The 23101-nt window shown below is 38.4% G+C and overlaps 1 protein-coding gene across 3 annotated transcripts in view; it reads left to right on the top strand.

Annotated features, from left to right (window-relative positions):
- Nucleotides 1-22845, top strand: part of GALNT7 (polypeptide N-acetylgalactosaminyltransferase 7) — an 89095-nt gene extending 66250 nt beyond the window's left edge. For 2 of the 3 annotated variants that reach the window (XM_068187068.1, XM_068187066.1), the window contains 9 exons: nt 5822-5952; nt 6188-6267; nt 8435-8617; nt 11580-11697; nt 13594-13716; nt 13994-14212; nt 16378-16476; nt 17753-17881; nt 20608-22845. In XM_068187068.1, the coding sequence (XP_068043169.1) occupies nt 5822-5952; nt 6188-6267; nt 8435-8617; nt 11580-11697; nt 13594-13716; nt 13994-14212; nt 16378-16476; nt 17753-17881; nt 20608-20745 (1220 nt within the window). In that variant the 3' untranslated portion in view covers nt 20746-22845. Of the gene's footprint in view, nt 1-5821; nt 5953-6187; nt 6268-8098; nt 8282-8434; nt 8618-11579; nt 11698-13593; nt 13717-13993; nt 14213-16377; nt 16477-17752; nt 17882-20607 lie in introns of all 3 variants that reach the window. The other variant, XM_068187067.1, reaches the window with a different exon arrangement.
- Nucleotides 22846-23101: the final 256 nt, after the last annotated feature.

The following is a 23101-nucleotide window of genomic DNA, read 5'->3' as shown; positions in this document are numbered from 1 at the left end:
TTAAGCTGCTTATTGTTTCTTATTGAGGGGAGGAAGCCTTTAAGAATTTGAATATGTTTTAATTTCTGCCTTTCTTTGAGTCCTGCCAACCTAAGTCCAGAGATTTTCTTCTTTCTTTGTAATTTACATTCTGATCTTGGTTTATTGTCAGGATGCATGTACTTGAACTTGTCTTATAAATGTAAGCATACACTGTTTTGTTTTTTTTTTTTTTCTTTCATGGTGGTATTGTCAGCGTTAATGCAATACAAGGCCAAATACAGAGAGGAACTGAAAGTGGTCTCCTAGACACATAAGTTAATTGAGACAGGAGAAAACAGACTGTTTTTCAACTTTAAACAAATTTCAAAATAGTGCATCAAAGCTGCTTTTTCTGTAAGATTTTGTAGCAGCATGGTTCTTGAAAAGATGTTGACAGATAAAAAGAGGAGACAAATAAAAATATGATTTTGACCGTGTGGGATGACAGTCTCTTCTAGATGATGTTGATGATGGCTTTGAGCAAAGGCAAGTTTGGTCAGTGGTACAGGATACCCTCATCTTTGTTTTCACATGAATTGTGTAGTGACATAGCAAACAGATGACTGTTCTGAAACTCTCCTTTTTATTAAATGATCTTGGTTTCTTCCAGTTCCAGTCTCCTGGTAGCTGTTTTCTATGGGTGTACTCACTACAAATTTTAAAATTAACTCATCACATAGTTGAGGTAACGTTTTTTCAGTATAAGCCACTATTAAAAATAGTTATTGTGTGTTATTTTTTGCATCATTCCTGTAGATAGGTAGGTATCATTTTCTGTTTGTTTTCACAGGAGAGGGCAACTTACCTGTATTATAAACTTGACTACATTTGGCTTAGTCTAGTAAAGATACTGAGTGCTAAATTATAGTCTTCTGTATCCTTTAACAGCTGTTGAGAATTGGGCTTAGATATACACACATGCTATAAGCCAAAAATATCTTCTCTCCTAAGGGATATAATTTTAATAATTCAGTCAGCAGACATATGCTGTGTTTTTGCTTTTCAGCTAGGATCACAGCTTTCCATCAGAGCTGTTCAAGGACTGACTTAGCTGTATAAAGTAACTGTGACACTGATTGTGTCTAGAATACTTACCAGATTTTTTACTAATGATAGGTCTCAATATTTGGGTTTCACATGACTTGTAGTTGACTCTGTGCCATGTATATGTAGTTCATGGAATGAGTTTGTCTGGCATAGAACTTGTACTATTTTTCCAATATATGACATTTGTAAAACAAAAGCAGTATTTTTAAAGATTTTTTTCTAATACAGAACTTTTTTGCTTTCTGCTCATAAATAAATGGTTAGCAGACGCAGCTAGCCTAAAACTAAGATCCAGCACACCCTTGACTCTATATTTCTCACACTTCAATTTCCCAGATAACTTTCTTAAATCAGAAAATTCAATAAAGAAATCTCGAGGTGCAGTTTTCTCAGGTATGGGTGGCTGGTAAGACAAGCATGGACTGGAATTACTCTGAACACCTCACTGCAATTGCACTAGTTCACCATAATAATTCTTCAAATTGCTTTAGGCTATTACTTGGTAAATATAATTAACTTAATTTCATTAATTCAAATTATGTTCTAGATGAAAAATGGCCAAGAGAGCAGAATCTTGCTCTACTTCTTTCTCCTTAGAGAGAAGAATGAACTAGTAGGGGTTCTAAGCGTGTCAAGCTGCCTGAAGAGTTCTCCAGTTGTTAGGAGAGCTGCAAAATACAAACACTCTTAATCACAGCAGAGCTGCTGGTATCTTTTTGCTTTTTCAGCCAGAAGAAAAGTCATGCTGACAGCACAGATACAGGATTTTCTTCTTCCCCACCTGCATTCAGGCTGCACACTTGCCTACCTTTCCACCCAGCAGACCACCTTATGCTCTTGCAGCCCACTGCTGAGTGACACGTGCTGGACTGTGTGGATGTTTGCTCATGCTCAGCGTGACTGTCCTTATTTCTTAGCTGCCACCCTCTCAAGTGGCATGAAATTAAAATGGAGCACAGCAGTTGCAAACACTTCTAAAGGCTGGCTCCTAAAAACGCCTGCCTGTCCTTCCTTATGAGAAATCCTGTTTGATCAGAAGGGAGTTACAGCTGCATAGTAGCTTATATATGTTATGTCTTACAGGGAGAAACAGTTGAAATGCTTGGAAAATGTCCTTTTCATTCTAATTCTTAGTATAAAGTCAGTTGGGAGCAGTACTTTTGCTGAATGACACTCCTCCCTTAATCTCTCCTGCAAACAGCAGGGTTTGACTGTGGAGAACTGTGCAGAGATATGTGCTGATTTCTACTCTGGCGTTTCTTCCTTTGTCAGAGCACAAAGAGAACAGTAATAAGAAGATTGCCAAGCTAATTGAATGATTCTATCTCCATTTTCTATGGAGACCTCTGTATTAATTCATGTTAGAGTCCAAGAAATGTTGCAGCAATTTCTACCACAGTGTCAATGAGGCCAGGCTGTTACACAGGGGTTTTTTATCCCCAGTTTTTCTTCTATTCTCAACAGAAGCGGTTTATTCTTCTGTGAATGCCAGCTGTGGGAAGGAAACAGCTGTTCTGGATGGGCAATGAGAATTCATAAAACTGTATTTTCTAAAGCTTCCTACAAGTACAGTTGTGTGTATAGGTCTCCAGCACTTGTTATGTATTTGGGCACCAGCTTGCTTGTTTTCTGAAGCATAGAGGCCAATATCTCAGCTGGAGCTGCTTTTATAGCCTGTGCACCTGTAAAAGGTGGCTGTGAGGTAAAAAATACCAGTGTTCCTAGTAGCATTTAAAGGCTTTGTCTACCTTTTGTGTTTACTTATATGTTCTTTATTATTGCTTGTGTTTCCAACTGATGCAGCATCCCATGAGATAACCAAAGGGGAAGTAATGAGCATGGGCAGGCAGCAGTATTTTTATTAACCCGTGTAATGGTGCTTGCCATGGGGAAACTGAAGCAGTATCAGTGCTTGTGTTGGAGCTGAGATCCCCACCTTAACAGTATTACAGTCCAGGGTACTCACAGGCAGGAGGCAGCTGCTCTAGGAAGCAGTTCTGATACCATTTTTCTAATTCTCAGACTGCTGTCAATGAGCTGAGTGGGAAAAAACCTGCTTTCCTCCTCCTCCCCCTTTGTAATCTGCAGAGCCTAAGATCCTTTGAAGAAACCATGTGTTTTTAAAAGACACTGATTCATGCTTTAATCATGCACTTAGACATGGGAGAGGAACTCAAACAGGGGAAGGCCAGATTGGTGATTATAATATTTTGAAAGGTAAAATATACATTTCTGAACAAAAACCAGATTGCTGTAAGGCTGTTGACAGATGTCATAAATACACGTTCTAGGTGAACAAAATTTCATGCTGGCCAAACAATATTTTTGACTGTAAATGTATCAGGATTTTTTACACTACTGTCATGCAGGCTTTGTAGTATGGGAAGGAGGAAAATTTCAGCTTTCCTGTGGGAAACAGCACTTGCTGCTAACCCTGGATGGTTTCATATAATAGACTGCAAAGTCCTGAGACTTGTACTGTAGAAAAGCTTTACACAATCAATATGACGGGTTTTTACAGCTCCCTGTGAGCCTTACATAGTTGAACATTTGATAAGTAAAACATTTGGCTTCACAGGCAGGAGAGCTGGAAATAACTTCAGGTTTTAAATCTTTAAAACATTCCTGACAGTCCTTCTGTAACACATACTTGGAATTTGCAGCATAAATAATGGTGTGGTATAAAGATTCTCTTAGTACCACTTCAGTATGGCCTCAAAATTCTGTTGATTTTATCCTATAAAAATTTATATCACAGCTATCAAATAACATATTCTCTATTTATTACATGGCATGTTCTATACAGCATATGTGATAAAATTGTTCTTTCTCTAGTTTGACATTTGTGTAACCTTAAAGTTTTCCTAATGCACTAGGATTTACAAAAGAAATTTTAAATGTGTGTGGGAAAGGAGAATACATAAAACTTGGTTGAGAAAACTCTTTCTTTTATAAAGGTGGAGAGGAAGGATAATGAGAGTATCAAAAGATAATGATTTCAAAAGATTGTTCTTTGGTAGAATTGCTGAATTTTCAATATTGGAAACTTCACTTCCAAGAAATGCCATTTCCTCTTCAACTACATGTAGCTTTTGTTCAAACTAATTTTTTTAATTCTGCTGACAAAAATATAAAATATACTAAAACGTAAGTTGCGGAAGTCTCCAGACCTCATCATTTTAATTCAGGTTGCAGAAGGTGTTTCTGCTGAAGTAACCTGGTGGCATGTTGCTGCTGAAAAGAACATCCTTCTCTGCATGTCTCCCCCATCCTGTTAGATCAGCGCTATGCCTTAGGATCTCAGCCTTTATATTTTTCAAATCCTGTACTGCATTGATCCATAACCCTAAAGTCCATATAAAGCATTAGTTAATTGTCTTCACATTTTGGTCAGACAAAACAATCCCTCTGGGCCTAAGATTCTAAGGTACCTCACAGCCTCAGATCCCAAAACAAAAGTATAAACAAAAGTGAATTGGTGGGGAGCAAAGTGGGGGAATATGACTTCATCACCTGAAGCCATAATTGGAGGATTAACCCCTGATATGTAAATGGACCAAACTTAACATCTGTCTGAAAAACTTGTGACCATCATCCATCTCGACTGTAGCCTCTCTTGGAGGCTTGGACTGCCCAAGGTGTATGTATCGAAGGCCTTTAATAAATACTCACTTTAATCTCTTAGTCTTGTCTAGCCTTTGTTCTAGGCAGCCACTCCAAGGCATCAAGCACAGGAATAGTAGCAAACCTCAGAGCTGGTGCAAAGCAAACCAGTGCATGGATGCCTCAGCTGTAGATTAGGTGACTTATTTTGGTTCCTGACTGAGAGAAACTGAAGCTGTAGGCAATTCTTTTGAGCCTTTGAGTACCAAAATAGATTTTTAACAAACACCAGTAGTTAAATCAGCATAGCCACAAACAGCAGGCACCTGATTACCAGCCTTTCTGCCTTCATGAATTTTTTCAACTGAATCATCTGGGCAAAAATGTTAAGCAACATTAGGATCCTTCTCTCAAACTGTGTGGCAGGAATGTGGTTTCCAGAGAAGTTTGGCACAGACAAATACAAATCTTCAAATACAAATCTGAAACCATTTAAGTATAGCTCATCTTGATTCTTGTGTGGTTACTCGTCCCTTTACTGATTGAAGTCCCTTTGGCTAAAGTTTGTTGTCTCCTCAGTATGATACACTCCTGGCCCTCCAATTATTCTCATTAATTTCATTAGAAGATTATTGTAAGACCTCCACAACAGGGAACAGGTCTAGATGAAGGAGGACAATAATTTAAAGCATGGTGAGGTTCTGCCTCAGGTTTCCAGATCATTAGTAGACTGACAGAAAATTTGGTGAGGGTGAAAGTGAGTGAAGGGAAATATTTAACAGAAAAGTGGTGCCTTCATCTGTACATGTGACATCAAGTGATGAGGAAAGACTGTGCTGGAGTGTAGACACTTCTCTGGCTGCTTGGAACACAGACAAAAAGCTGAAAGCCACCCTGTGATATGTAGAAGTGACTGTGAGTTGTCCACCCAGCTCCCTGTGGTGTGGCCAACCACTTCAGCTGCCGTTTCTTCAGGTGTGCCAGACACAAATCTGTGCCTGAGGTCAGTGGTCTTGATCTCCTCAGTTTTAGTGTTTGTGAGTGGTTGAATTAAAGATTCTTGTAAATGCAGATATTTTTGGCTCATATTAAGAGAACAAAACTCTTTATTATTAAACCTACCCAATTTTTTTTCTTTGTTATCTGATAGCACACTTACAAGAGAGGCTGGATGACTACATAAAGCAGTGGAATGGCCTTGTAAAGGTATTCCGAAATGAGAGGAGAGAAGGCTTGATCCAAGCTAGAAGCATTGGAGCCCAGAAGGCTAAACTTGGACAGGTAGGAGCCAGTTCACTCACAAGTATGTCTTTTTTTTCTTTTTTGGGGGGAAAAGTTGTGGTGGCTTCAATAGACATGTGGGAATTATTGATAGTGTTTTAAGAAGAGATTCATTTTACTCATTTAATCTTCATTTTCTTGCTTATAATATGAATGTATCTCAATGTAAATAAGCGTAATTATGTAATGATGTATACAGAAATATAAGTTACCTTTTTTTTCTTTTCTTTCAAAGGTTTTGGTTTACCTTGATGCCCATTGTGAGGTGGGAATTAATTGGTATGCACCACTTATAGCTCCTATATCTAAGGACAGGTAATGTTCTCCTGTTACTTCCAGTGTCTGGCTTTTTAGAAAGTAAAAGTCACAGTAATAATCTTCACTGTTCAAACTAGAGTCAATATGTTTTATATCTATATCAAAATACATCAGTATTCCGTATGATGATTATATTATCTCTCAGCATAAAAGATACATAATAGGGAAAGAATATAGTCAGGGAAATTAATCTCCAGATAGTTTATTTTAATAGGCATACTGAATATTTTGTGTTGTGTAGATTATATGTAACTCTTGTCTTTTACAATGATCTGAGGCACTGATATTGAAATGGTCCATTCTAGCTGAATAAGGAGCAGTATTGAACAAAATAACAAAAAAAAAAAAAAAACTGTGACTTTTGGTAGAGAAAAGCTAGCAATAAATGTTTTGATTTAATGGGAGTTTAAAGCTTCCATGATCTCAAGAGTTTATAGGTTTCTCATCTTTGGTCTTGATGTATAGTCTTATTTGTTTCCTCTGAAGTGCTTTGGAGCATTGTCTGTAGCAAAGCAATGCCAGGCTTGAACTATCTCTGCCACAGGCCCAGGCACTTGCTAGGAGTCTGTGGTGGAAGTGCCTGCACTGGGAGAGGTGGCAGAGGAGAGAGATCCCCAGGGCTTTCATTCCTTCCCACTGTAGAAATGCTTTTGTTGCTGTGTGCTACTGCACTCTTGGCTTGTGTGGTCAGTGGTATGTGTGTTTAGGAAACTGTGCACATGATTAGACTCTTTAAGTCCATAAAATAGCTGCTTAATCCTAAGAACTATTTGTTAACCTGCCATGCTACCAGAATTCTCTTGAAGAGTTGGGGTTTGTGTGTTTTAAAGGCTGTAACTCAACCAAGACAGGATAGTAGAGAGAAGATGGAAATGCTTGTGTGCTCCCATTGAGTGTGTGTTTCTGTTTTACACAAGAAAGACTGGTGAGAAAAGGGAGTTTTAGAGGCATCCTCCAGCACTGCCCACAGAGGAGAAGGCTGCAGGAGGACCAGAGATGCTGAGGCACATGATGCCAGCAGACAGTGCTTGGCAGCCTCCTTCCATTCCCTGGTACCCAGGGTGCGTGCAGCCTGCTGCTGCTTCTGCCTCAAAGAACAGCATGGTGATAACATGTCTTCTCCCCCCTACCTTTTCTATCTCTCGGAGCATCATTTAAAAAGGTGGAAGTGCTCCAGCCTGGGTCACTGGGAAACTCATTTGAAAAATGTGAGGAGAAAAACAAGAGAATGTCTTTTCCTTGGTGAATATTGTGTGTGATAGATCACAATGAGGAGTGTATTGCAAATCAAACAGGAAGAGTTCTACTGAAAACTACTTCTAGGAGAGCACTAGTGTTTTTTTTATCCTTAGAACTTGGTGGGTTTTTTCAGGGCATTTGAATAGGACAGTATAATGAAAATCTGTGTTAACACTAGTAAAAGCTAAGTGTTTATCATTCTTGTTAACAGCTAAGATCTGATATGAATAGAAATTACAGGAAAAAATAGTACTGAGAACCCTGGCCCCATGAGAGCTCCTCTGTTGCCTCCAGCATTGCTTTATTAGAAGACCAATATCAAGAATTCCACATAAAGGAAAATGTACTGATAAACCAATTGATATTAGCACCTCAGACCTAACTTTTCTGTTTTCAGAACATCTTAAAACAATTTAATGACCATCACTTTTTTCTTCTAATGAGGCTTCATTTTTTAATAGTGTGTTTACAAGTGAATTTTTATATACACTGCTCTATAAACTTAATTAATGGTGTAACTTTCAGATTAGACAGATTATTCTTCTGAAATTGTATTTTGCTCTTTCTTTCCCTTCTATAAATGTTTCAGAACTACATGTACTGTACCTCTAATAGATTACATAGATGGGAATGATTATTCCATTGAGCCACAACAAGGTGGGGATGAAGATGGTTTTGCCAGAGGGGCCTGGGACTGGAGTTTGCTATGGAAACGAATTCCGTTAAGCCACAAGGAAAAGTCCAAACGAAAACATAAAACTGAGCCTTATCGGTAAAGAGAGCTGTTTACGTACTGTGAATCATAACGAACGATTGTCTAAACCCTGTCGTTTTTCCCTCCACCCCTCTCTCCCCACGAACCACACGTGTGCCCCGCGGGCCCCTGCCCATAACCGCACCTGGCCTGCGCCGCGCCGCCCCGCAGAACCACATGCACTGTGCCGCTTATAGATGTCATAGATGGCAACACTTTTAAGATTGTGCCGCAAGGGGGTGGTGACGAAGATGGGTTTGCTAGAGGAGCGTGGGATTGGAGTATGCTATGGAAGAGGGTTCCCTTGACCAAGAGAGAGAAGGAAAGCAGAAAGACAAAAACTGAACCGTATCGGTAATCACTAAATCACTTACCCGTTTCTTTATTTTTCTGAAGTCAATATTGATCCACTAAAACTTGCATGTACTTCTATCCTGAGCACCTTCACGTTTCTAACCACACTAGCTGCTTTGTTTAGTCAGACCTGTTTGCCACAACTGACTGTTCGCTCAAAATATCTTTGCTACCTTGTATTGCCTCTCCATTCCTGCTCTTGTGTGGTTAATAGGGTGCACATTAGAATTTCTGGGTTCTGTTTGGCAAAGCAAAATATTGTATAATTGTATATTTCCCTTTGTTGCCAGGGAAAACTTTAATTAGCTGTGATATTTTTTTCAAGTACTGTTGGAAATAACAGTGCTTGTTTAACCATTTGGTTTGAAATAATGAGCATGCTGGAAGTATTTCTGGTAGACGGTAATGCATAAAATCTGTAGCCTGCTGTCATGGCCTGATGCATGCATACAGCTGGAGGATTATGCATGTGTATCAAAAAAAATTCTTTTTGTCATATATCTCCCACTTTCTTCACAATGGATTACATCTGACAAAGAAGCATACTGTTTAAGGATCTTGGCTAGAGATTCCCTAAGAATTTTAATATATTACACATAACATTAAAAAAAAAAAAAAGGAAGAAAGATAAAAACAGCACCTTTCATTGTGGGAAAACTCCAATAATTTTCACAGAATTTCTGCCTTTTTATTATGCTTTGTAGTGGGGTATGCTTTATTCCCAGAAAACAAAAACTGCCTAGAAACCCTAGCTTAGAAACTATGGTTTCTGGATGACTTTTCAATACTGGGAGACTGTGGTTCTGCTGGCTTTTTATTACTTTCCCCTTCACACTTAACTAATCGCGTTATTACATTTGAAAGCAATCTTCACATCTTCAGAATCTAATGTCTTCTGTTGCTTGTATATATGATTTAAATGTTGTAAGAACTGATGTTGGTAACTCCCTATCCCCACCCATGATTGTTCTTTGCTAAAATGGCAACACATGCAAGCAAGTTATGAAGCTTTGATCTGTTTTGTATACAGTTTAAATAATACCATTTTCTGATGAGGCTGTCCACATTGGAACTTTAATATTCACTTAGAGGGGGATAAACTATTTCAAACATTGCCGTGATGCTGTTCTGTGTTTACCATCCAAACAGGTCTTAAAATCGTTTAAACTGCTCCCAGAAACATAGAACACATGTTCTCAGAATGTTTTAAAAGATGACTTTATTTTTAATAATACCTTCAGATTTACAATGCTTCCTTTAAAAAGAGACATGCCCTGCATCTGTTTGTCTCTAGGCTGTGTGCATTTTCTTGCAGCAATACCAAGGCAAGTAAGACCAAGTAAAAGTCTTGCTGAAACCATAGCCAGGATTGCTTAGCTTAAAAAGAAAACAAAAAGATCCTCAGCAGCTTAAAGCCTCGAGGCAGCGCTTTTGTTACGTGAGAATTGCCCCAGGACTGAATCCTTCTTTCAGTAACAGTGCTTACCTCTTTGTATCCTATGAAGTAAACTACTGAGCTTATGTGACTTTTACTGTGTTCTTTAACACACTTGGCAGCATCTTGGAGGCCAAGCCTGAAACTGCAGTATCTGAGGCTTCTACACTTGCCAAGTCTTTATGGTGCTGAGGAAAACCAAAAGTGCAGGAAAGCCAGGGGGCTGTGCTATGCAAAGTGCTTCCCCCTCCTGTGTCTTCTGGCTTCTTAACCTCTGAACTCCCAGATGCAAAAGCAGCATTGGAGGAAAATACAGCAAGTAGAAGGGGATATGTGGCAGTTCCTTGGCATGTGATCACCTAATTTGGACAGCAACTAAATTGATAATGAGTTATGCTGAGAGCACATACACCCAAGGAAAGCAAAACAAGGAATGAATTCACTGCTTCCCATGGGCAGACAGGTGTTCAGCCATCTCCAGGAGAGCAGGGCCCCATCATGTGCAACAGTGACTTGGGAAGACAAACACCATCACTCCAAACATTCCCCCTTCTTCCTCCGATTTACATATGTTCAGCATGATGCCATATTGTCTTGAATAGCCCTTTGGTCAGTTTGGGTCACCTGTCCTGGCTGTGTCTCCTCCCAGCTTCCCATGCATCCCCAGTCTCCTTCCCAGTATGGCAGAATGAAAAGCAGAAAAGGCCTTGGCTCTGTGCAACCCCTGCTCAGCAAAAACAAAAACATCTCCCCATTATCAGCCCTGTGTTCAGCACAAACCCAGCCCATGCCAGCCACTGGGAAGAAAATTAACTCCATCCCAGCATAAGCTGTAATCCAGACCACAGCATCTTTTTGACACATTAAAACTTGCTAATTGAATCATGATATATAGGAAGGGATTTACAAAGTCACTAAAAGGAAAAGGGTAACAACAAAAAGACTAAACCAAAATGGAAACCTTGTACTACTTTATCTATGCCCCCTTTAAAATTTTACCGAGTATAATGTAAAGTGTCTCCTAATAGGATGAAAAGAGCTAGAAGATCAGAAAGCTGGAAAAACTCTGTTGCTTGTTTAATAGACAATGTGTTTCAATGTGGCAGCTCTTCAGAACATAAACCTGTTTGCAGTTTCATATTATCTCAAAAACTAGAATTTTTTTTAAGAGAGAAACATCTGATCACACTGATTTTCATCTTGATTTTTATTTTAATAGACAGATGTTGACTGGCTGAATGGAAAATTCAGACCAAGATTTTCTATCATCAAATTCATTAATTAAACAAATTAATGGTAGAAGAAAACCCACAACATAATAAAAAACTGTGACCTCACTTAAAATTATTTAGATGCCACTTCAGAAAATTGCTGCAAGCTGATGACAAAGCTTTGTGATTTTTCAGTGTATTGCCATTTACCTGATCCTTACTACATGTTGGCTGAATTGCTTTCTTCCCTAAAGCTTTCTCTGAGTGCTGTTATATCCTTTGGGCAGAAGGAGTTACACTGTCTTCCTCTTTGCAGATCCCCTGCAATGGCTGGTGGATTGTTTGCCATTGAACGTGACTTCTTCTTTGAACTGGGTCTCTATGATCCAGGGCTTCAGATCTGGGGTGGTGAAAATTTTGAAATTTCTTACAAGGTAACACCAATATTTGAAAACTAATTCAATTAAATAGATTTTTTTTTTCTGTAAATACTTCTGTTTGGAGTTTAGACAGACTTAACTCTTCCTCATGAAGCCCAGGTTTTGGTGTGAGGAGATGGGACAGAGATGTGTCTCCTCAGTGTTTCCTTGTGGCCTTTGGGACAGAAGTGCTCAGAGAGGTGGCTTCGTGCTGAAACCTAAATGATGCGTAATCTAGATTTTGTAAACAGTTTGGGATTGCACCCCTAACTGCCCAAATATCCAATATGAAATCAGACTGGCAAATTTGATGGAAGGAAACTGAATGTTCTCATAGTGAGTACAGAAAAATGTTGCTGCTAATGAAATCAATGATAGAGAACAAGTAGTCTTCATAGTCCTCAGCTTATGCATGTGTGCTTGGAAAGTATATAATGGTGCAACAAAAAGTAATCTGCTTCCTCCCTGCCATTTTTGTGAGTGAAAAATTATTTAATATACTTTTCAGAATTTCAAGAACTTCTTCACAAGAGAAGTCTTCATAATTGAAATACTGCATAATTCATAATCACTGGGGAGGATTTTATTTTCACTCCTAGGCATATGTATGCTCTTCAATTTTCAGGAAACACAAGATGATCGCCATTAGCTTCTTGTAGCTTCAGTATTTGTAATGACACAAGTGCAGACAGCAAGAATCAGTCCCAATTAACAGACCAAAGTGAAGATGTCTTATATCCTCAGCAGCGATCTGTGAAATCGTAGCTGAATTTTACAAAAAGTGCATTCAGAGCTCTCCTAGTTACTCTTGCTCTTCATGAGTTAGAGGAAAGCTCTGAGTGCACTTGCTCAGCTGTAAATCCATATGCAAAGGGTACTTACTGAGGATGTTACGCACATGGGGTCTTTATCCATGTAATTCTCCGTCTTAGTTCAAAATCATGATTGAAATTACTTACAGTAGTTCTGTAATTGAAATGCTCATTATGTAGACGCCTCCAAAGTGGTTTCATGTAGATCACAACCAATCTTCAGAAGAATTAAACATTTATCAGCCTTGAGTGCTGACTCCTAGATAGCAAATAAAATTAATGGCCTTGCTTACCTGAGGAGGTTTTTTGATGAAACTTAGGAAAATTAATATCACGATGCAATGAAGAAAGTAACATATTATGCCCATCTTTCCTAATACTGGTAAATCATGTTTTTAGTCTGGAATTTAGACTAATTTGAAACTTTCACAGAGTTAGCTTGAATTATGATTTGGTGCTACAATTAAACTTCTCCAAACTATGAGCAACTGAATTCTGATTTAAGTATAATTTTTTTCCCCGTTAAGGGATTATCCAGAGATATGTAGGATTGAGGGAATGGTAATATATTTTACCCATTTTTTTTTTCAGCTACTGTAGTCAAATAAGTATCTGTTTCTACTTGGAGCAATGGGTTACCTAACACATCCTTATCTCCTACTAATCTTTATTAAGAAAAACTTAAATATGAACGGGCATCTAACCAAAACCCATCTTAGTGATGGCGTGTGAATTACTTTAATAAAATCAAAATATCAATAATTGTGTCATAATAAAAATTACCCAGTTCCTGATTTTATGCACGCGTTCATTACTGTTGTTCTAAAGTAGTGATGGAATAAGATGCCCAACTTTTTTAAAAGCTTTTTTAAAAATTGCTGTAGTTGAGTAACTTCCTAGCTGAGTTGCAAGTATACTCAGTATACCTTTCATTTCAAAGACCTATTTTCTTTATGCTTACATCTGGAACAAAAAATATACAAATATATGATAGTATAGTAAGAAATATAGCTGACATTTCTTCCATAATTTATTATCTATTTGTCTGTCTTAAAATCCTGTGCATATATATTAATAATACCTTTGCTTTAACTCGTAGATCTGGCAGTGTGGGGGAAAACTGCTGTTTGTTCCCTGTTCTCGTGTTGGACACATCTATCGTCTCCAGGGCTGGCAAGGAAATCCACCCCCTGTGTACGTTGGGTCCTCTCCTACATTAAAGGTACAGTTTTGAAGCAACCTTGAAGGTAGTTTTTGATTTCAGATAAGAACGGTTTTTTATAAATGTGTTTAAATTATCAGTCCTAAACTGTCACTTGAAAATAGTATTCACGTCTTGTATAGTCTGCTGATAGTGACAAATTATTAGTGCTATGTAATTATACTATGCTGTCACTTTCTAAGAGGATAAATCCTTAAATTTCTGTTATTAACAAGGAGCTGCTTCTGGCCTGTTTGTGTGTGCTTTGAGGTCTCAGCAGTGTCTTTATCCTTCACAGAACTATGTCAGAGTTGTAGAAGTGTGGTGGGACGAATACAAAGATTACTTCTATGCCAGCCGGCCGGAGACAAAAGCGCTACCCTATGGAGATATATCTGAGCTGAAAAAATTCCGTGAAGATCACAACTGCAAAAGTTTTAAGTGGTTTATGGAAGAAATAGCATATGACATAACTTCATATTACCCCTTACCACCCAAAAACGTGGACTGGGGAGAGGTAGGTACAGCACGTAACACCTATGTATTTTAGGAGCTTTCTTTAAAAAACTGTGAATTCAAAAGGAATCAGTTGTGACTTGACATGTGAACACTTCTATACTAAGCTATATGATACTAACCAGAGAGCTATAAAGATGTAAGCCAGGAAAAAAATTGTATCTACTTTTGCAGCTTTTGCAGCTGTGATTTTTTAATTAGTTCCACAGATCCTTGAAGGATAATTTATGTCTAGCCCTGTCCAAAACACTTTTTTTCCATAATTAGAATTTATGTTTTCTCAAAAGAAAAACATTTGAATCCTGCATATTGGAGTATTGTTGAAAATTAATAGGTGAAAATATCTTTTGTGTGAAGGCCTAGAGAAGAGATCGTGGAATCCAGGTGGAGTTCATTTTGCCTGTGTTTGCTAGACTGGGATGTACTCATACATTTACAGCCTCAGCTAGTCCCTTACCTGCATGTAATAATTGGATATGATTCTGTAACCATCGTTTCCAACATTAGTGTATACAATTATGACTTCACTAAATTAAGAATGTAGTTGCAAATGCAGCACTTTCAAGTGGTTGGCAGAGAAATTTGGCATATCACAGGTGAGTGCAGGACTCCTCACTGAACTCTGCCTGTCTCATTCTGGCATTTAGCCCACACCTTGGCAAGCACATACTGCAGGTCTCCTGCCTGCTTTAAGATTTTTTCCCCCCTCTGCAATTGATTACATCTTTGCCCTGTCTCTGCTGTTTATTTCACTTTTGCAGATTGTTGAGGGAAATTAAGAAAATCTGCTTGCTAGCTGAGGAGAACTCCTGTGTCCCACCAAATTTAGCAACCTTCTTGCCCAAGATATGGTGAATATGATACATGGTTTTGCAACTTCAAAAGCACATTAGAAAATACAGATCACTGCTGTCTCCTATCACCAAGCATTATCTTTAATTTCTTAATGCTAGAATTAGTGATACAGAGCATGTGCGTGGTGAAAGGGGGTGCAAATAATCTTTTGTCTGAGGGACCAGATGAACCATGTCACCTTGATTTCTTACCTAAAAGCTAACACAAAGCATCAGCAACTATACGAGCCTTAGACTTCCTCAGGTATCTGCATAAAGGGTTTGGAAGGTACACTAAATATTGTTGTTCATCAAGGTGAAAGCATCTGAAGAGTATAAAATAATACTGGTGACCTTGCAGGAAATCATCCCCAATAAAAGCAAGTGGGACTGGTGAAGCAACACGAAAATTCTAAGTTCAGAGACTTCAACTGAAGAGTCTTCAACTCTTCTTCGGAGGCTGCTAGTTATCCTACATCTGAGAAGTCCTGTCTCCCCTTCCCCCATTTGTATCAACACACTGATTGCATTTCCACACTCTAGGGTATGAAAGTATGGGGTTCATCTTCCCTAACACTCCCTGGAAGAGTCTAAGCTTAGTCCTTTAGACTTTTTATACCATTACAAAGAGGAAAGAGGCTCTGGCAAAAAAAAAAATTGGTCTGGAAAAAATGTTATTTGTGTCCTAAAGTCTTTGTAAGACTGCTTGTTGGCCATTCTGAGAAGGGAATGAGATAATCAGCAGTTGAGACGTGCTTTATGACTGGACTTCTGTTCTTTATCCCTGTGCCTGTGCCTGCCCCTCATAATTTTTTTTTTCTCTGTAATTGCTGCTGCAGAAAGTCCATCTGAGCAGCTGGGTCAGTGGGCTGTGCCTGGCTGTGGGTAATTGCTGCTGTGCATAACTTCTCTGCATCCTGTTTCTCTTCATCCACAAGATGAGAGCGACTTACCTGAGCTCCTGAGCTTATTTATGTCCTTATATATGTTATTTATAAGTCCTGGGAGATGGAACATGCTCTGATAGGAGATTGAATAAATTAAAGTACTTGAAAGTCATATATTTTGGTGTTATTAATTTGGAATTGAGCTTTGCAACTCTGGCTTTATCAGCATACTCTGAGTCATGGAAGAGCCTGCAAATTAGCATAGGCAGGTTGAAGCTCCATCTCCCAGAACTGTTAACATCAGTACTTAAATTTCATACACAGATTTGTCTAATCTCTCTGTCAGATACCTGTTTCTGGTTTGAGAGATAAGTCATATTTTTCTGAACTCCTCAGTACTTATTTTTCCCTTGAGACTAACTTAGAGTGCAAAACCTCTTTTCCAGATCAGAGGCTTTGAAACCTCTTACTGCATCGACAGCATGGGGCACACCAACGGTGGCTTTGTTGAGCTTGGGCCATGCCACAGAATGGGAGGAAATCAGGTAAGGAGCTTGGAGGCAAGTCTGAAGGAGAATTGCTTGCTATGGATTGATAACAGTCAGGTTTTCGGTTAAGCCTGTACATCAAGTCACCTAGGTGCCAGCTACAAAGTGGGAAGTAGGGTTTTCTGTAAGCACACTGTCATTGCTAAAATACAGCAGTCTGAAAATACCATTTCAAACATAAATGGTATGAAATTGAAGGCAAATTCATAATCATTTCTTCAGGGAAACAGGTACATGAACAAGCAACAGTATCACTGCTTCAGCTCTTAGCATCACTCCTGATTCACCACTTACCTTTACTTAATAATTAATCCTTCAGGAAAAAAGCCTTTACTGTGGCTCAAGTATGCAGCGAAGTTGTTTTGGTCTAAGCATAAAACACTTTTGTGCAGTAACTCATCTTCCACCGCATTAGAGAAGAAAATGAGCAGAAATTTATCTCTGCTTCATTTACAAATTAATTGACAGAACATAATTCCTATTAGATGGTTGCAATCCAAGCTTTTATTGTGTTTGTATCTTCACAAACCTGCCCACACTACCACACAAACATGCTGTTCTGTCTTTATATCTTCTTTGCTGGTTGGAAAATTTTTCAGAATTTAAAGTCCTTATTTAAGTCCATGTAAACTTAAACAAGGCAGGTTTTTTGTGGCAATCATAAAAGTGCATTTAGGATGATATTTTTAGAAATCCTATATGGATGAGCTCTTAGTAGCCCCTGGAAATGTCTCTTTTATTCTGGTATTTAATGAAAAGGTTCCCTAAACTACTTTTTCTGCATATGCTACCCAAAAAACCCTGTAACAATTATTCTGTAAGAAGTAGCTAGGAAAATCTTTCTGTATCTGGATGAATTAGATTGATTTCTTCCATGGGTAAAATGCCAAAGTTTTAGTGTCTTCACATAAAATTACTGTCCAGGATCAAGGACTTGCTACCAGGCTTTTAAAAAGATATTGGGTTGTTTGGCCATCAAATCATACAAAGGTTTGTAATCAAACACTTTTAGAAGTCCCGGAATAGGAATCCCTTTACCATTTTTGTCTTTCTGTTTAAATTTCTTGGCCTCCTAAGTCCTACAGGAAAGTTAACCATGAAATTTAGTATTGTGATAGTAAAAGTGTGTTATGCAAAATAAAGAACCCTCCTGAAAGACAGGTATAATACAACCAGAAAATGTTTTCAATGTTGCAATTTCATTGTATTTGCAATGTTTATAAAATGCTTGTTGAGTCAACTGTTATGAATATGGCTTTTTCTTTTCCATTAGCTTTTCCGAATCAACGAAGCCAATCAACTCATGCAGTACGATCAGTGCTTAACTAAAGGACCAGATGGATCCAAAATTATGATTACACACTGTAATCAGAATGAATTCAAGGAGTGGCAATTCTTCAAGGTATGCAATAGATATATGGAAGAAAATAAATTTTTAGATTTCATACTGGGGTTTTTTGCACCTTTAAAAAATTGTTTTATGCGTATCTGAAATTAAAGATCTATGAAAAGGTTAATTGAAATGAGTAAATTTTTATTGGCACATTCTCAGAAATACATGCTTGCTAGAAAAACTTCCTCAAGTAAAAGATCCTTTCATTTAGTGAATCTAGTTTCTGTCTTCTGTAGCAAAATCTTTAAGGAAAACTCCACAAGGCTACCTTTGTTGCCACAGAGACAGTAGGAGTTAGCAGGTGTCTCAGAGGAAGCAAAGAGCATGTCCACTACTAGTGACAGACTTTATAAAAGCTTTTAGTGCCATCGCCCTCTCTGCTTGTATGCTCTATAGCAAGAAAGTCTCGTTATCCCATATATGCTGTGAGAAGATGGCTTAAATGCTGGAGTGCATTTAGAAGCTAGAGTCAGTATTAGGTCTCATCTTGGCCAGTCTAAACTGAAGTGTTTCTCTCTTTAAAGACTGAAGATATTTTTAAGCCTACATAGAAACAGGTAAATGTAAGATTACTCTGTCTTTTTGTGTTGCCTTTTTCTTCTTCAGTATTTCACTTTCTGCTCGTTAGCCATTCTCTAGTAACAATAACATGCTCTGTTCTTAATCCTGGGTGTGATGCTGTTATAATGCTACTGCAAAATCTATAAATTTTTAATAAGGACTTGGAATGTTGGCTGATATACATGTGAGCGCTGCTACACTCTATTTAGTCATTACATCTGTAAGTCTTCTATTCATATAAGTTTTGTTAGTGTTGCTTTAAAAAATGCCTGAGTTTCTATTTCTGTTTGTCTCTTAAGAAAGTGAGACTGAATAGTCTAGGGGTGACGTTATCCTTGGATATAGCCACATATAACTTGGTTCTACATCTAAGAAACTATTCCATGTCAATTTTTCTTCAGCTTATATGGCTGGCATATTGCATATTTATTAATTCATTAGCTGGTTATCTGGATTCTTTATTGTTTGTCTGAAAGATGCAGGTACAGTTGAGAGCAGTGAAATCTATTTGTTATCCTTTAAGCTACTCCACATTTTCTGGTGATTGCATAGAGCTAGGAAATGTCAGGTACCACAATGCCATCTCCATCCAGCTCAGCTTCCTTGTGCTGGATATACAGACAAATTTCTTTAAACGTGAAATGTAAAAATCAATAAGCAGTGGCAGGTAAGTGCCAATTTCAGCTTTAATATTTCAGCAGAATAATACATAGCAGTTTTTAACTCTCCAGCCATTCTAGTATGTCCCAGCATGTTACTTGGCTTCTCTCTTAAGGATTTCATTTATGCAAGATCCATTTCCATTTCCTCTGCACTAGCACCAGTTGTGTAATTGTTTGCTTATTACCACAAGTTATAAGGAAGCCCAGTAAGCACAGTCTGGGCTGTAGAACAAAACATTGACTGGCTTCTAGAAGGAAAAAATAGGGAGGATGAGAATGAAAGGACCACCAAGGGTGTGTAACCAAATGCTAGGAATTGAGCACACTGCTGTGCGGTACAGAGGGAATAACTGTTTCTGCTAATGGTGAAGGTGTAAGGAATGAGACACTTACAGACTGCTGAAAAATGTTGTGGCCTTGTGTAAATTAATGCTGCAAGGAAATTTTTTCTGGTTGGTCAGTTGGCTGTCTCTGAAACAAGCAGTGTGCCAGTTTGGTGAGTGTAACATGCACTGCTTGAGCACTGAGCAGTAGCAGGGCTTTCAGTGCCTGTAAACAAACATCGAGAACAGGGCTGGTGGTGGTCTGCCTGTTGCTTTTGTTTAGACATCCATTTGTCTCTCCAACTAGAGGACCTCCATATCTGGCCACACAGCAGGAGCCAAGTATTGATGTGAATGAACATTTGGCTGTGCACATGTGTGTGGGGGTGATGGAGAGGGTGCCCATGCCAGGGGTATGTGTGTGCACGGGGCAGGGCTGCAGAGCCCCTGCCCCGCAGTGCCATGGGCTTGCTTCTGCTCCCTTCCCCTCCACACTGGATGCAGCCAGTCAGTGAGTCAGGGATGCCTCTGGCACACGGGGTCAGCAAGCAGGAGAGGAGTCACAGGCCAAATGCGGGACAGTGGAGCGTGGGAGCACAGTGGGTGTGGAAGGAGACAGACGTGCGAGAGTCAGCCTGAATGTGCCTGGCGCAATAGGTTTGCACTTCCGCAGGCAGCTTCCTGTTGCTGCAGAAGCCAGACTTAACTCTTATACTGTTTACTCCTTCTTCTGCCAGCCAAACAGGGAGCCAAGTTAGTACCTTTTTTTACCCCTGTGGTGTTAATGTTGGTGTTGTGCATTTGTTTCTGTGAGGGCTCACTGGAGGAGGACCTGCCCAGTGAAGTCCTCATAGAGCTGTCCTCAAGAGTTAATCTTTTAGTTTGGTTACAGGATGGATGAAAAGGCTAGAAGCATTTCAGATAGAGTTTTGCTCATTTTGTTAGCAGTTTGTTGCCTAAGAGAAACAGGAGGCATCTCAAGAGGACCTACAGCAACCAAAGATTTAATATGAAGGCTGCAAAGTGCTATGTTTAACAAATAGTAAAATGAGTGTAGATCTGATCTGTTTTGGGATGCTGAAAACTGGATTTGTAAATAACTATATTGCAGATGTAAAGAAAGTGTTAAAAAAACCCAAAAAAGTTGAAAATAAACCCAACACATTTTCCTGATGGTTTTGTCTTTCAGAATCTGCACAGATTTACTCACATTCCATCAGGGAAGTGCTTGGATCGCTCCGAAGTCCTCCATCAAGTTTTCATTTCAGATTGTGACTCCAGTAAAGCAACACAAAAATGGGAAATGAACAACATCCTTAGTGTGTAGACAGACAAAACCTACCTACTGACGCATTCATTTGTACAGGACTGAAAATAGCCTGAAAACTGCTGCAGTTATTAACTTTGTACAGCTGTGAGCCTCCTGGCTTGGATGAAGGACATAGAGGAACTGTGATTATTACAATAACATTATCATCCGCAGTTAATGTTTACAAAACTGCTTTACCTTAAACTCTGTAGATGTTTACATCCTTTTGTTTCAAGATGTTGGTAAATTAATGTGCTGTTAGCTATGGTTCGTAGGAACATAGTTAAAAGCGTTGTCGTCTTCTTTGGGATTACACTCAGGGGTCTGAAGGCAGTTTTTTTACACACACTTGAAAAGCTTGTAGTAATCAGATTTTCATAGAACTTGGTGATTATCAACCTGTTGTATATTTTTATTTAATTTTGCATCTTACTAAGCACTGCCACAGGTTATTAGCCAGGGTGGCCTTCTCTCACAGTCATGCTGCTTTTTTGGAAGATGAATTTCAACATATTTAGTGCCTCTTTCATTTCTCTCTTTCACAAGGAAAGCATTTGTTGGAAATTTACAGTGGGTTGTTCTGAGCTGTCACCAGGGGTAGAGACTAACCGTACCACCCTATGTAATTACTGTGCTAATGAAGACAAATTTCTATTGCCAGTTTGGCTGCTCTGCTCCGACTGAATGCTTGGTACGGTGGAAGGAAGACTGTCGAGTTTAGTGCTAATGTGGTACAATTTGATGGAGGTAAGCACCCTCATGAATCCAGTTCAGAATTTATAAACACTAATTTGCTTGTTTAAACCATGCCTTACATAAAAATAATTAAATTCAACAACAACAACAACAAACAAGCTGCACAATTATGTAGAACTTGGAAAGAATCAAATACTTCATTTATACTGCTGTTTTAAATGGAAATCACTTAGAGGTGGACTAAAACTTTTAATTAGGGAAAAAACATCCAGCTACTTAACACATTTGCGTAATTCATCACAAGGACATCTGTCAGCCAGTTTGGGTGCCAGATTTAGATTCCAAAAGAGAAATGGAAATCCTGAAATCACACTGTTCATACTAATTTTCTGGTTATTTCTGTCATTCACAACTTCTCCAGAGGGATTGCAAACACGAAAAACCAACTGCTTGGTGCTATAGTGTACAGAGTAGAATGTGAAGAAGTTGTTTCTAAAAATGTTCTGGAAAGGAGTTGATGGGAACTCCTTTAGGAATATAAATATTCACTCTAAACGAATAGAGAGGTGGAGAGGAAATGACTTATCCTCACTTCCTTTCTCTAGATTTTGTAACTTAAATGTTGACATCAGTGTACTGATTCCATAACTGTTATCCCTATAACATGTCACACAATTAAGTATGACTAAATACTTCCCTGAAGTCTAGAATAGCATTGCATGCAGTTTCCATTGATGTTAACAAGGGTTATGTATCATATTTGCTGACAGAGTTGGATCGTTATAGGGCTGTCAGCACTGATCTGTTAGTTTGGGATCTTTCCTAGTTTCTTTAAACTTCTCATCTATCCTTTCAGAACTATGAAAAATAGAAAATAAAGGAGGGAGAAACTGGAAAAAAATGAAAAGAAGATTTTGTGCTGGTACTTGTTCCTTGTGTGTGTGAAAACTGACTCCATTTGTGTGTTGGGTAGATTAATTTAATCATACAACTATGCATAAGAGAAAGAATGGTGGCACATAAATTGTGCGGGTGTGCATTTTAAATGGGTATTATGTGCAATTCATTGAAAGCTGATGCTGTATGTGAATATGAAACTGTATGTGAGACTGAAACCTTACAAAACATGAGATCATAAGAAGCTGTTGCTGTAATGACTTTTTCCTACTATAGCCGGCTTGGAAAAAAATAATTCCCATATTCTTGCTTTGTAAGTTGATGATAATATCACTATGCATTTCTACATATTTTATAAATTTGATTTATGCAGATTTTGATACACTGTATGTTTCTGTAGAAATTGTATAAATCTTTAAAAAATTTATTAGGGGAAAATCTGGGAAACCTATGTATATCTTACTCATGGGTTGCTTGTTTTTTAGGTGAAGTAAATAAAATATTTGAATTTTTTGTTTTACTATACTTTTGCAGAGTAAAAATTTATTATAATCTTTACAGAAACCCCCATATCTCAAAATCTAGAAAACTTCAATGTTGTAAACTTAAAAATTAAATGCGGTTTAAGTTTTATCTAGGTACCTTTTGTTGCATCTGTGAGGACTCGGGTTTTTTTCCCAGTGAAATGAAAGCTTAAATTCCCACTGAGAACTGCCACATGGACATATTTGGATTTTTGTATCACCCGCCCTGACATAATTAGGTAGATTTAATATGCTGA

Source organism: Anomalospiza imberbis, chromosome 4 (assembly GCF_031753505.1).
Source record: "Anomalospiza imberbis isolate Cuckoo-Finch-1a 21T00152 chromosome 4, ASM3175350v1, whole genome shotgun sequence".
Lineage (NCBI taxonomy): Eukaryota > Metazoa > Chordata > Aves > Passeriformes > Viduidae > Anomalospiza > Anomalospiza imberbis.
This window is presented reverse-complemented; position numbering and strand designations above follow the sequence as displayed.